The sequence below is a fragment of the Bos taurus genome, chromosome 27 (assembly GCF_002263795.3).
Source record: "Bos taurus isolate L1 Dominette 01449 registration number 42190680 breed Hereford chromosome 27, ARS-UCD2.0, whole genome shotgun sequence".
Lineage (NCBI taxonomy): Eukaryota > Metazoa > Chordata > Mammalia > Artiodactyla > Bovidae > Bos > Bos taurus.
This window is the reverse complement of record NC_037354.1, coordinates 8,094,562-8,108,782: the sequence shown is the minus strand read 5'-3', so window position 1 is coordinate 8,108,782 and position 14,221 is coordinate 8,094,562. Positions and strand designations below refer to the sequence as shown.

The 14,221-nt window shown below is 42.4% G+C and overlaps 1 protein-coding gene across 1 annotated transcript in view; it reads left to right on the top strand.

Moving 5' to 3' along the window:
* The first annotated feature begins 5,355 nt into the window (after nt 1-5,355).
* Nucleotides 5,356-14,221, top strand: part of VEGFC (vascular endothelial growth factor C) — an 85,466-nt gene continuing 76,600 nt past the window's right edge. Inside the window, exon 1 of the mRNA NM_174488.2 lies at nt 5,356-5,622. Coding sequence (NP_776913.1) covers nt 5,473-5,622 — 150 coding nt within the window. The 5' untranslated portion in view covers nt 5,356-5,472. The remainder of the gene's footprint in view (nt 5,623-14,221) is intronic.

Genomic DNA, 14,221 nt, shown 5'->3' with positions numbered 1-14,221 from the left:
GAAGCTGGTCATATCTTGCAAACTCCATCTTGACACAAAGCTCACTGGTGGAAGTTCTTTCCATCCAAAGACCACCTGTTTCTAAAAAGTTCTTAAGAATTTCTCATTTTAAATGTCCTAAAGGTATGTTAATTCTGTTGTCAGTGAGTTAAACCCTGTGTCTTTTATAGCTGGGACACACGAATGTAGGTTTTCACTTTCTCAAGTTTATCTACTATTGTAGCAGTCAAAATTACCTGACAGTTCCCTTCCATTGTGGGTCCTAGGCCTTTTTTTTTCTTTTCATGGTGTCTTTCCCAGATGACAAAGTCTCTGTTTCTTAGGGCATGTAGAAGCTACTTCGAGAATATGAAGGAAATGCAACTCATACCTGATGGTGATAAAACTAGTTATACTGCAGGAAGCCCTTGCAGAGTTTTGTCACATCTTCAAGGTGGAGCCCCAAAACTGGGGGAGAAATACACCACCTTAAACAAAGACCTGTGACGTGCTTTTATGATGAGAGTCAGTGAGTCCTCATTTGAACTTAAAAATACCACTGACTTTCTCTGCTTTTCATGAGGATTGGAACTGACAAGGACGATAGGACTTCTGAGTAAACATCAAGGATACACAAAGTCCTCCAGGAACTATCCCAGGACAATGAGTGCCTCCGTTCATGCAAAGGGAGGTTGAAATTCTCCAGGTTGGAAACACAAAGTCACGCAACTTTTTGCTACCCTCAGAACCCTACTGTCCTGCTGTTCATTCCCAACTACGCCAATTGTCTAGCTGTATTTCACTGTGCAAACTGTTCGCTGAACCCAAGACAGACAAGCAGTCAGGCTGGAATAAAATGTGGAGAGCAGTTAAGAACGCAAATATTCTTCATTCGCAGCAGCAAGGCAGACATGCTTTACTCTCTACTGGCTGACACAGCAGCAATGATGGCTATGCAACTCAACTCAACCCATCTCGACTGGACTGGACTGAACTCGACTCAACCCCCACCCCCGCCAAGAACTTTTGAGGTTATGCTTATACAGGGCAATTTTCTCAACAATGCTGATACAGCACAGTGTTCAGTTTGTCCTCCTTGGGGTGGAACACACGGTCTGAACATGAACTGCCTGCTGTCAACCAACAACAGGAAATAATGAAGAGCAGTGACAAAAAGCAATGTTGTTAGTAACAGGCAGCTTTCCACCAGGGATACACTGCTTTCAAATTTGATCAAAGCATTCCTGAAAAGGGATATTAAGGGACACAATACACTTAGCATCTGGAAGCCTAATGAAGAGAAATTGGAACTGAGATTCACTGTGAGACTTACCCCATCACCGAAGGCCTCAGTTGTTTTCCCTGTTTCTGAATTAAGGGTCCTGGGCTTCAGGAGCCACAGAACTATCAACAGGATCTTGGTAGGACATCCAGGTTGTTGAACTTCTCAAAATATCATCAGCAAACCTTTAAACAAACAAAAGTTACATTTCATTTAGTAGAACTTACAGCAGTAGGAGAGAATACTATCTGACAGAGCCTAAAAAGGTGTCTCAAGAGAGTTAAGTCAGAAACAGAATAATTGTAGGATTTGGGGACTCAAGTAGGATAAAGTAGGTCTGCAAAAGTGCAGAACTAAGTAGGGCTGGCAAAGTCCATGAGGCAGTAGTTTAGGGTTGGCTGACATAGGGGAGTGAGGGTCTTGATCAGCAAACTGTCATTGATAAGCAGGCTGTTTGGCAGCGTGAGATTGCTGTCTTCAATATATAGATTTGTGGGCATTTCCTGAAGCATGAGTGGACTTAATTATTAGTTTACAATCTTATCTTTCTCAGGCTAAAGCTTTAAAGCTTTCTAGAAGGAACAATTAAATTACATTGACATAAGTCCATCATTTTATCTAAGTCATAATCACAAATGGTCTCAATTCTCAAAGACTAAGATTTTAATATTAGAGAAAGCAGAATTTCAAATAAAATCATTAGAAGTTACAAAACTGGACATTATACACTAAAGGAAAATTAGATTTAAAAATATATCATCATGAACATCTCAGACTAGCAATACAGCATCAAATTATATAAAGAAAAACTGAAAGAATTACAGTCAGAAACAGAAAATAAAGTCAATAATTCTAATGAGATTTTAACAACTCACTTCCAACCAAGATTTGAATACTAAAATTAATAAGCTCAAACTTGATATCCAAGAAAAGAGAGCACACAAAGAATTAGCTCCAGTAATCAACCATGTACAAAGACACAAAGTAAGCTTAAGTGAGTTTCTAAAATCAATATCATTTATAGTACAATTAAATAAAATTAAAATTAATAACAAAAATTCCATAAGCCTATAAAGTACAAAAATGAAATAATTTTTCAGGTAAAGAAAAAGGGTCATAGGGAAATTAAGATAAATTTACAACTGCTCAACAAAGAACGCACAACAAAAGTGGCAAATATATATGTAAAGCAAAATTTAGATGGAAACGTTTTTTAAATAAGTTCATCAGAAAATAGACAAAAGACAAACTTTAGTCTAAGCATTCAGCTAAAGACGTTTGAAATAGATCAGCAAAGTAAAATTAAAGAAGCAAAAATGAAGAAAAACTGAAATCAGAAATAAAGATGGTCAGAATGGATACTGGAGAACACAGAATGAAGATACTATAATCATTATATGCCTTCAAACAAAACAGAAACCCAATATTTAAATCAGACAAGAGGTGTCACTCCAGCTGGGCTCTAGGGAGAGGGCAACAGGAACACTGCTCCCTAACTCCCCTTCTCAATTTCTTCCCCCTGGGGGGCACTTTTTGGAAAATCATTATTTAGAAGCCCTGTTATTAAACAGGTGCTGTCTGAAACTAATAAAGGACTCACAAGCCAGGAAAAATGCACTTCTTACACTTCAAAGTGGGCTGGTGGTAGAAAGAATTTTCCATACGGTAAGCAAGCAAAACCGAAACATACAAACAGGGAAACAGATAAGCCCTGAAATGATTAATGCGGGATTGTTTTCTGAAATCATCGATTTTGTTTTTCTTTTTCACTCAAGTATACATTTTGCCAGCATTTCCTGTACTTAATAACCATAGCAGGAAGATAGTATTTTCCAAGGTGGGGGGGGGGGGAATCCGGTGATTATTGCTCTATTTCAAATAAAACAAATAATATACTTACTATATTTCAATTCTGTTGATTTCACAGTCCTCAGGGGTAAGCCGGGCTCCAGCTGGAGATGCCAGAGATTCTCAACTTGGTTGCCTAACAGGATCCTGAGGCTCACGTCTTAACCTAGACCAATTAAGTAGAGTCTCATGATGGTGCACACAGGCGCAAACACACTCAGGTGTGGTTTTGAAATCTTTTGGTATTCTAGGTGCAGTCAAAGTTAAGAATTACTAGAATGGTTAAAAGGAAGCTCCAGTATCTACTTAAATCCTACCCAGGTCTGTCCTTAGCTCTTCCCTTTCAGATATTTTATCTGAAGACAAACATAGCAAATTAATCAAAAAGGCAAAGAGCAGGAACATAATGAAAGAACTACTACGCCGGTGGGCTCAGCTCTCCCAAATATCTCAACAAGCTACAATGATGGACTAAGTCTGAGAGGACAGCGTCTAATAAGAGAAACAACAAAGCTCAAATCTTGGGCACCGTCTACCGACTTCACAAATGTAGGGAACCGTGAACATGACTACACAGCAGTACACGGATAAAAAAAAAAACTTGAGAAATTTAGTTGATTTTCAGTGTAACGTGACTCAACACTGATTTGACTGCCAGAAAGTAAACTCCATCCAAGGCGGCATCAACACATGTAGGATATCTGGGCAAGGAAGGCCATTTTCTCAAGCTTGCTGGAATACTTTTAAGTACTGAGTCACGTTCTGGGGAGTATACTAGCTGAAGAACATGCAAAATGAGGTTGTAGTTGAAGAGGGAACTTTAAGGGGTCTTTAAAAAGAGGCGTGCAGGGAGGGTTACTATGACAGACATTTATCAATGGTTTGAAGAGCTCACAGAAGTAAGTTAGACTTGATTTATGGAGCCAAGTCCAGAAGTCAAAGCAATGGATAGGTGGAAGAAAACACTTTTCAGTGACGTTGACCATCAAAAATGTTAACGACGATGGGCGGCCACGCAGGGCGGGGTGGTGGTGGGGTGGGTCACTCCTGGTCACTGAGATTTGAGGCTTCAAGTAAATCAGGGATTTACTTGAGGGGAGTTTCAGAACTTATGGGTGGACTCAAAGTCTCATCACCTGAGATTTTATGATCTGTGTATTGAAACGTCGCCCCAGGTAAATGTGGGGCTTTCCCACTTTGGGGGCGCTAAGGAAACCCTGAGCGCGGGGGGCGTCTGCACTCAGGCCACCCGAGCTAAGGTGAGCGCTGGCCGGCAGGGCGCTCTGCCCGTGCTGACTTTTCCGACTGGGAGAAGCCGTTGGCTTCTGCAGACTTCACGTCCGACAACGAGCTTCACACATGTCTCCCGCCTCCTGCTTCCTCCTTCAAACCCACTCCCCCACGCTCCTGAGGCGCCCGGCCCGGCGGCCTCACAGGCCACAGGCCCGAGCTTCCAACCGCTCCAGAGCCTTCGCCCCATAGTCCGCCCACATTCCCATCCCCCGGGGGGGTGGGGAGCCCCGAGTCGCCCAACGAGGGGAAACAGGGAGCCCGGCGGGCTCTCTGCCCCGGGCCGACTTTCTCGCACCTTCTAGAATCTGGAGCTCCCCTGCCCCTCGAGCGGGGACGCTGGGGGCCAGTCTAAGGGGAACTCGGGCCGGAGCCGGGGCGCCTACGCCCCCTGAGCCCGGCGCCTCGGAGCCCGCGCGCCGGCCGCCCCCCCCAACCCCGCGGGGGGCTCGCGCCGCGGGGGGCGGGGGAGGGGCGGCGCGGGCGCCGGGAGACGCCGCCAAGGCCGGCGCGCGGGGAGGGCGGCCGGGCTCGGCACGCGCCCTCCCTCGGCCGCTTTCTCTCACATAAGCGCAGGCAGAGGGCGCGTCAGCCATGCCCTGCCCCTGCGCCCGCCGCCGCCGCCGCGCAGCCCCGCGTTCCCCGGCCTCGCCGCCCGGCGCCGCCGCCGCTCTCGCCGCCCGGCCACCCGGCTCGCCCCGCCGCGGGGAGGGGGAGGCGGGGGCTCGCGGGCCCCGGGGGCGCCGCAGGGCGCGAGCCTCGCGGGGCGTCTGGGCTCGGCTATCCCTCGCTCCCCGAGCAGCCGAGCGGGGCGCCGTCCTCCCGCGCCCTCGCCTCACCTCGCGGGCCACGGTCGCGGGCGCTCGGATGTCCGGTTTCCTGTGAGGCGCTGCCCTGACCCCTCGGCTCGCGGGCGCAGGCGGTAGAGCGGCTCGCAGCGTCGCGAGCACCGAGCCCGGACCCGCTGCCGCCGCCCCGGCTCCGCGGGGTCCCGGGCGGCCCTCGGGGACAGGGCCGAGCCGCGAGGCAGCCTCGCCGGGGCGCCCGGCCCCCGCGCCCGTGGCCCGGCCACCATGCACTTGCTGGGCTTCTGCTCTGTGGCGTGTTCTCTGCTGGCCGCTGCGCTGCTCCCCGGTCCGCGCCGGGCGCCCGCCGCCGCCGCCGCCGCCTTCGAGTCGGGACTGGGCTTCTCGGACACGGAGCCGGACGCGGGCGAGAACAAGGTGGGTGCGCTCTGCGGGGACCGTGGGGGCCTCGGGGACCGTAGGGACCCCGGGGAGGGGGTGGGGTTCGGGTCTCAAAGGACCCAGAACCTGTGCAAAGGATGGGCTTGTGTTTCACCTTGTGTGCGTTGGATCCAAAGTTGCTGAGCTGAGTGTAGAGTTTCTGAGAGAAAAGTTTTCTCCTTTTTTTCCACAGAAAGTTGTTACTAGATAGGAAAGCAATTTACGCCGAGTGCAGGGCTTGGAAGGTGGCTGGTGACCGCGCTCCAATAACCTACCGGCTGGAGAGCGGTCCCCGCCGGGGAGCCGAGCTGTGCTGGAGCCCGGGTTAACCCGCCGGGAGGGTTCTTTTCTTCCCTAGCAAGTGAGTTGGGACCTCAGCAGCTCCCAGGGCTTGGATGACCAGTCATCCGAGGCTGCTTTTTCTGGAGAGTTCGTCTTCTGTGGGATTAGTAATTGGGCTTGAGGGCATCAGACTTCAGATTCACCTGGAGAAGTTGGTCAAACTTGAGATACAAGAGCATCTCAAATCACCATCAGGCATGGCTTTTCGACTTAGTAAACGCTGCATTTCTGAAATGTGGTCAAGAACTGTGAAAAGTAAGGTGGATTTTCTTGTTTGTTTGTCAATGAGATGTTTAACTCTTTGCCTGAAAAATGTTGCCAAGATGCTTTGGGGACAATCTGATTCCCAAATGTCATATATTATTTGTGTCTGCTCTTCTAAAAAAAAATGTATGTTTACCTTAAGAGCTCAGATCTGACATAAGGATGGAGAATATGTTTAATAAAGTTCTTGAATTCATGAAAAAATTTCCTATTCCACATAAGATGGGAAGTCTCACTTCACACACTTTGCTGTATCCCCTGGCTGGAACTGCTGCTGCTGCTGTTGCTAAGTCGCTTCAGTCGTGTCCTACTCTGTGCGACCCCATGGACTGCAGCCTACCAGGCTCCTCCGTCCATGGATTTTCCAGGCGAGAGTACTGGAGTAGGGTGCCATTGCCTTCTCCGTGGCTGGAACTACATTGCAGCAATTTATTTCATCTGATGGCAGGAGTAGTGCTGGGCTTGTGTAACTGCTAACCTTGAGTTTGCTTTACTGTTTAGCATATATTGAATGTGTACAAATTAAATTGCCTCCCCAGTTTTATTTTGAAACACACTTTTAAGATTGAGAAGACTGATTTAAAAAAAAATACCTTTGTACTTAAATTTGGGGGAAAAAATTAAATGTTGGAATTTGTCATTCAGTGGGGTCAAGGAAAAAAACTATGGAGTAAAAACATATACACTAAAGTGCAGAAAAGGGTGTTTTATGTGACTTGTAAAATAATTTTCAACACAGATCTTTACATTGGTAAAATTACTGCCATAAGAATGTCTTCCTGTCCTCAGATGCCACAAGAAAATGTGGTCTTAGACCCACTAATGCTTCCTGCAGCTTAAATGCCTTGGATTTCATGATATTGATTCAGTTTCTGTTTCCTCAGAGTTAAACTATTTCTTAAAAGTATGACTTAGGAAGAGAATTCCTCTCTACTGCCTAGGATAACTTACTTTGGTTTACAGTTAAGAAACTGTGAAATAGCAGGTCCAGTTAGAAGCCTATCCTGATAAGCCAAGAGCCTGTGTAAGAGTCACTAACTCTGTTGGATGGATCTTGAGTGGAGGGGACCATATGTGTGCATGTGCATGTATTTATATACTTCTCTGTTGGTTGGAGTTAATTTATTCTTAATTTTCAAAACTGTCTTCATTGGTGATTTAATTAAATTTTCCCTTTGCTGTGAAAACCTTTATGAGTTTTGTTGGCTTTTCATGGTTGACCATCCATAAAGCAGAGTATTATTCCCTCACTGAAGTGTTCCCCAGCGGTTGAGTATAAGCTTGAGAGAGCCTTCAGCGGAGCTGCTGTATCCTTGCCGTGAAAATGCCAAGAGACATGGTCCAAAGACTCCATGTCTCTCCCTAGTGGACAAAACAAGTGCCTTATTTGGATATAAGCCTTGATAACAATCAGGAGCTAACTGTTAATTTTCTGTGCTCTACATAAACCTTAAGAAGAGAATTCAGAAGGTTAATAGAAGACTCTACATATACATAATCCCCAAGAAATGCAGATTTTTGTTAATTTACACTTCAGAATTATTTTTTTAATATTAAAATAGAAGACAGCTCACAAGGTGTGAATCATGTTTAACTATCCCATCCTTCACCTCACCCCCAAAGCCCCAAAGTGAAAGTTACTCAGTCATGTCCAACTCTTTGCGACCCCATGGCCTATATAGTCCATGCAGTTCTCCAGGCCAGAATACTGGAGTGGGTAGCCTTTCCCTTCTCCAGGGGATCTTCACAAAAAATTGGGAGGTAAAATCACAAATGGAAAGAAGATCTCTTTGTTCCTAGACTTAGGTTCCTTTTCTAATTATTTATGGTTGTGAGTGAAGTGATAGTCTCTCAGTCATGTCTGACTCTTTGTGACTCCATGGAATATACATGGAATGCTCCAGGCCAGAGTACAGGAGTGGGTAGCCTTTCCCTTTTCCAGGGGATCTTCCCAATCCAGGGATCGAACCCAGGTCTCTGGCACTACAGGCGGATTCTTTACCAGCTGAGCTACAAGGGAAGCCCATGTATGGTTGTATGATTTACTAAAAACTTCTAAATTGTTTTTCCCAAGGATGTGAGTACAAGCAAGTCAATGTCAGAAAAGTAAGGCAGGTAGTTTTACCTAATTATGTAATTTAAATTAACTAGACATGTTGGGGTAAAATAAGGAAATATTTAAAATTACAAGCAAACTAAAAAAAAAAAAAACCTGCAAAACCTAAAAAAAGCACTAGATTACTAACTACAATTATTTGCCAACATGAGATTAGATAAGAGTTCACTGTAGTTGAAGTTGAGTTTGTTTTTAAAAATTGATTTATGGAGTTGAGTATGAGGTACCATTTCACACCAGTCAGAATGGCTGCGATCCAAAAGTCTATAAGCAATAAATGCGGGAGAGGGTGTGGAGAAGAGGGACCCCTCTTACACTGTTGGTGGGAATGCAAACTAGTACAGCCACTATGGAGAACAGTGTGGAGACTCCTTAAAGAACTGGAAATAGAACTGCCTTATGATCCAGCAATCCCACTGCTGGGCATACACACTGAGGAAACCAGAAGGGAAAGAGACACGTGTACCCCAATGTTCATCGCAGCACTGTTTATAATAGCCAGGACATGGAAACAGCCTAGATGTCCATCAGCAGATGAATGGATAAGAAAGCAGTGGTACATATACACAATGGAGTATTACTCAGCCATTAAAAAGAATACATTTGAATCAGTTCTAATGAGGTGGATGAAACTGGAGCCTATTATACAGAGTGAAGTAAACCAGAAGGAAAAGCACCAATACAGTATACTAACGCATATATATGGAATTTAGAAAGATGGTAACAATAACCCTGTGTACGAGACAGCAAAAGAGACATTGATGTATAGAACAGTCTTATGGACTCTGTTGCAGAGGGAGAGGGTGGGAAGATTTGGGAGAATGGCATTGAAACATGTATAATATCATGTATGAAAACGAGTTGCCAGTCCAGGTTCGATGTACGATACTGGATGCTTGGGGCTAGTGCACTGGGACAACCCAGAGGGATGGTATGGGGAGGGAGGAGGGAGGAGGGTTCAGGATGGGGAACACATGTATACCTGTGGCGGATTCATTTTGATATTTGGCAAAACTAACACAATTTGTAAAGTTAAAAATAAAATTTAAAATAATTTAAAAAATAAATAAATAAAAATTGATTTATGATTAACAAAAGGAAGAATTACTTCATATCATGAAATTCCACTTTCATTTCAAAAAATAGAAGTATTTTATTGGGTTAGACAGTTTAAATACCTAGATCCTTATATATATTTTTGAGTTCAATAAATGCAGGTGTGAGAGAATGAGGACTTGCTGTGTCTCAGCACTGCTGTCTTTTTTGGTGACCATAGAGGTCTTCACAAGTTCAGATCACCCCCTGGATACCATGCATACCTACACTGAGAGTAGGTGTTTAAATAACACGTGTTTAGGTTATATCTGCAATGTTGTGATTACCTATACATTTATTTCATTTTGTTTTCCACTACATCTTCGTGAGATGGGTGTTATATTTTTTATTAAAGATGATGAATCTAAGACTCAAATGATTTAACCAGGAGCAAGAATAGAGCTTTTTCCTTTAAAAAAAAAAAAAAAAAAAACTTTTGCAGCATATAGTTTAGAAAAGCGTGGTAATGGGTTAGAGCCTTCAGGGTTGCTAAAGGCCTATTACTCTCTTCCTCTTGTAAGTGGACCAGTATGCAAGGAGGCAGAGGAAGCATTGCTCTGCAGCCAGGATCCCCTCTTACATTCCCCACAATGGAACAATCTGAAAGAAACTGGGACTTTCTTCCAGGGTTCATCCCAAGATGCTCTCTGATTAAAGGTGGATCATAATGGCCTAATCCATAGTACTGTCAAAAGAATGGCTGCAGAGCTAGAGGCCTAACAACAATTTCTGACAATTACTATTTCTAAGTTGCACTAACTGTACAACTTAGAAATAATTCCTGTTTCTAAGTTCCACTAATATAACTTCAGTGAAATACAGGGATCTTACCTATGTGACCTTTCAGGAATAATAGGGTTTGAAAGAACAGACTTTAGTTGCAGAGGAATGATATGTCCTCCAACTTCTAAACATTACATTGTAGCCCCTTTTACCTGTTAACATTATTCCTGCTACATTCTCTAAATACTTCAAAGGTCTACTTTTTGTTGCAGAACACCAATTTTAATAGTTGTGAATTAAGGTATCATTGATTTTTCACATTGGAAGTATAAATGTAGCAGAGAACTTTAAACAGTAAGAGATAATGATTGATTTATATTGCTAAAATTTACTGTAAATATTTTAGATTTGTCAGTGTCATCCTTTCTTCTGAAATTTACTCAAATGCAAATTATTCAGGAGGCTCCTATCCACAATTGATTTACTTAATTTGTAGTTTAACTGTTAGAGAAAAATTGCATTCATTTAATTTGCTTTATTGGGCATCCATCACAGAATCAAATAGGTGCCTTAAAATACCTTTTGTTGTGGGCTCTCACCCCTTCCTGGTACTGATAGCACTCCAGTAGCTGTCAAGTGTTAGAAGGGATCCCTGATGATTCCTTTTCTGCATTTCTGAAACCCCAGAGCTCATTTTCATACATTTATTTCGTTCTATAACCTTGACCTGATCTGACAAAAAGCTACATATAGTCTTTACTTACCCTCTAAGTTTGAATATATCTAAGCTTCATTGAAGAAACAGTAATATATTTATTTATGAGATGCTGCCACAGACCGTGCTGGGTGTGGAGGGAGAATTAAAATACATATGTACTGGGTTTCTTGAAAAATTTTGGAATCTGCATTTATGTAATCCGCAGGGCTTGTGGTAAAAGATTGGAATGGAGAACTATTTTCTTCCAAAGGGCTTTCTTCCTCAGTCACCTGTTGCCTCATAACAGCCTAGAAGGAAAATTGAAAGACTCAAGAAGAAGGCCCTATGGACACCCCTACCTCTTACTTTACCCATTAGAACCAGGTTTATATACTTTTTACTCCAAAGTCTCATATTTAAATCTACTTCAATTCAGGGATGTTTTAATTAATCCTCACTAGTGGCAGCTTCAGTTATAAACAGGAAATTACTGTGCAGTGAGTGATGGAAAAAATGTAGAGTGAGTGATTCCTGTCTATAACAAGTATATCATCGTTTTTAAGAAACCAGAAACTTACTCATTAAAAATACCAGAAATGAGTTAATCTATAAATGTAGACAATTATAAGACATTTTGTAAGAGTCTCTTGCTTTACCAGAAGTCAGTGGCTAGGCTTCTGGGGGATGCATTGGCAGTCACGGGAAAGATGGGGTGATGTTGAGTCAGCTGTGAAAAATGGTTAAATGCTGGTTACAGAAAGGAGAGTGGGAGGGATATTTTGGATATTGAAGTGTGAGAGCAGAGGACAGAGGCTAGTAATGCCAATGCAGTCAGTAGGTGTTTGGGCAACTGGGAGCAGACCCATTTGGCTGGAGAGTCCAGAACTTCATGAGAAACAGAAATATTGTAGAAACTTCAGACTTCCTCAGAGTACCTGCTGTCCTCATTTGTTGACCACCCATACATGTTGTCTGAGTTCCTCTATATGCGCTGGACTTACGATGATAGTGATGACCACTTAACTTATGTAAGCGCTCATCACTGTTCTACTCAGAAGCATTTATAAAATACACTAATAACAGTCATCTTGGCTCTTCTGGCTTAGATTCCAAGCAGAACAAGCAGTGTAAACAGTGGTCATGCTTAGATACACAGATACACACACACAGACGTACACATTCACCTCTTAATGGTTCTTCAAGCTGCCATCAATGGCTTAGATGTTCTTTCTTACCAAGTTAAATATTTTTAGACAGTCTGTTGAAATAATATATAAAAAACTTATATAAGATTGGATTTTCCATTGTTTATACACTTATTCTCAAATAAGCTAGCAATTAAAAGAGAGAGAGAGAGAGAATCCTAAAGTGTCCTAGCAATTCCTTCATTTCAATCTGTTTACAAGTATCCCTATTAAAAGTAAGACCAGAATAGGGGCAGCAATGAACTATCACGTAAATAACACAATTACTTTGTACTTGCTGTTTTAATTTTTTAGTGCAGCAGAAAATTTACTCAAACCCAAAAGTCAGTTATTATAAAATGGATGTAATGAAAGAGGTATTCAGATGCATACCCTTCTGTAAATAGCAATGCTTCAGAGTTTAAAAGTCAGACTTCTCAGCAAGGTCAACTTCAGTACTGTCCTGGTTTGGATAGATTGGGAGGAGATGAATATTTTAGAGTAAACCAGGAAGATGTAATTTACCATTTCTATACTTGTAAAGATTGTAATTAGCCATTTATTTTGTAATTTATTTCACCTTAAAACTTGGTCCTCAAAATACCTCGGCATATGAAGAAACAGTGATATTCTTTAGCGTGATTCTTCAGCTCTTTCCCACCTAATTTACTACATGTTTTCTTTTTATAAGCTTACTAGCAATTGTCCTGATTTCTGTAGTATGGGAACAGGATGTTACATGGATGTTTGATTTTGAGACAGTTGGGGGAAATCCAAGGTATTTGATCATTCTGTGTAGGAAGATTATGTATTGTAGACCTGCTTATAATACGCTTCCACCTGTCCTGTGTGCCAAGTTTGTGTCTGTCCCTGGAGGGGACATATCTAGCCGTAGACCACCAAGGCATGATGGTCGTTCCCTAAACTCCATACCTAAGTCACTGGGTAAAATGCCATATAATATCACATGAACTCATCCTGAATACTTTCAAAGCTCAAATACTTTGATGTTTATTAAAGAAACATACTATTGTTGCTACTTTAATGTGCAGACATCTCATCTTTATGTTATTAATTTGCACAAGATAGAAATATGCATTCTACATGATAGTGAAATCATCCCAGAATAGCTAAAAGATGAAAATATACTTTCACCAAATTAATGAAAAGACAATGGTAGAAGCTTATGTGCAAGAGTTAAGGGACTTCCCTGGTGGTCCAGTAGTTACGACTTCACCTTCCAGTGTGTGATGGAAGCAAGTTTGATCCCTGATCAAGGAGCTAAGAACCTTCATACATCACAGCTAAAACAAGCAAACTAACACCCTGCAAGAGCAACATTGCAACAAATTAAATAAAGACTTTAAAAATGGTATACATAAAAAAGCATTAAAAAGAGTTAAATTTGTGTAAATTTGTTCAGAAAGTATGATTGCCTTGCCTCTTTGGGGGTGCTTTTCTGAAATGACAACCGCAAAGCATCCAGTCTGTGCTGTCACTGAGATGAATCTCAGAGTAAATACCTTCCTTCTCCTAGGGTGAGGCTGGGTTATCTCAGTTCCCTGATTGGCTCAAGAGAGTGGATTTTGTCTGATGGTTCTGTCTGCCAGTTCCAGACACTGAGGAAACTATGGATTTCTGGCACTGAACACTTGATGGTGATGGGGGTGCCACTGGAAGTGGTAAACAGACGGAAAGAGGAAATTCAGAGTAAGTGGTGGATACAGCTCCCAGCTCTTCAAGAGATAGTAACATGTTTTTACTTAATAACATTTTGAAAGTATCCACTTCCTTAGGATTCCAGTACAGATGTTAGTTGGAATATTTTAGGAACTTTTGATCAGATACCATATTTCAAAGCAGAGGAAGTTTTGCTGACTAAATCTGGAAGGAAGGATTTAACACTAAATAGATAACTCAACCAATATGTACATGAATAAAGAATTAGAGAATACATTATCTAAACATATCTACACATATCCAGGTACATTATCCATACAAATCTACATGCAGGTACTGAGATGATCTATTTTTAAAGTGATTTTCATATTTCTATCTCAGGACTTGAAAAACTGTAATTATAGAAAATGAAGCTATATTTAAGTGCTGATATATTTCTTCAGTTATAGGATGCAATTTTAAAATTTAATATAATTTTCTTCACAGCAGTTTTCC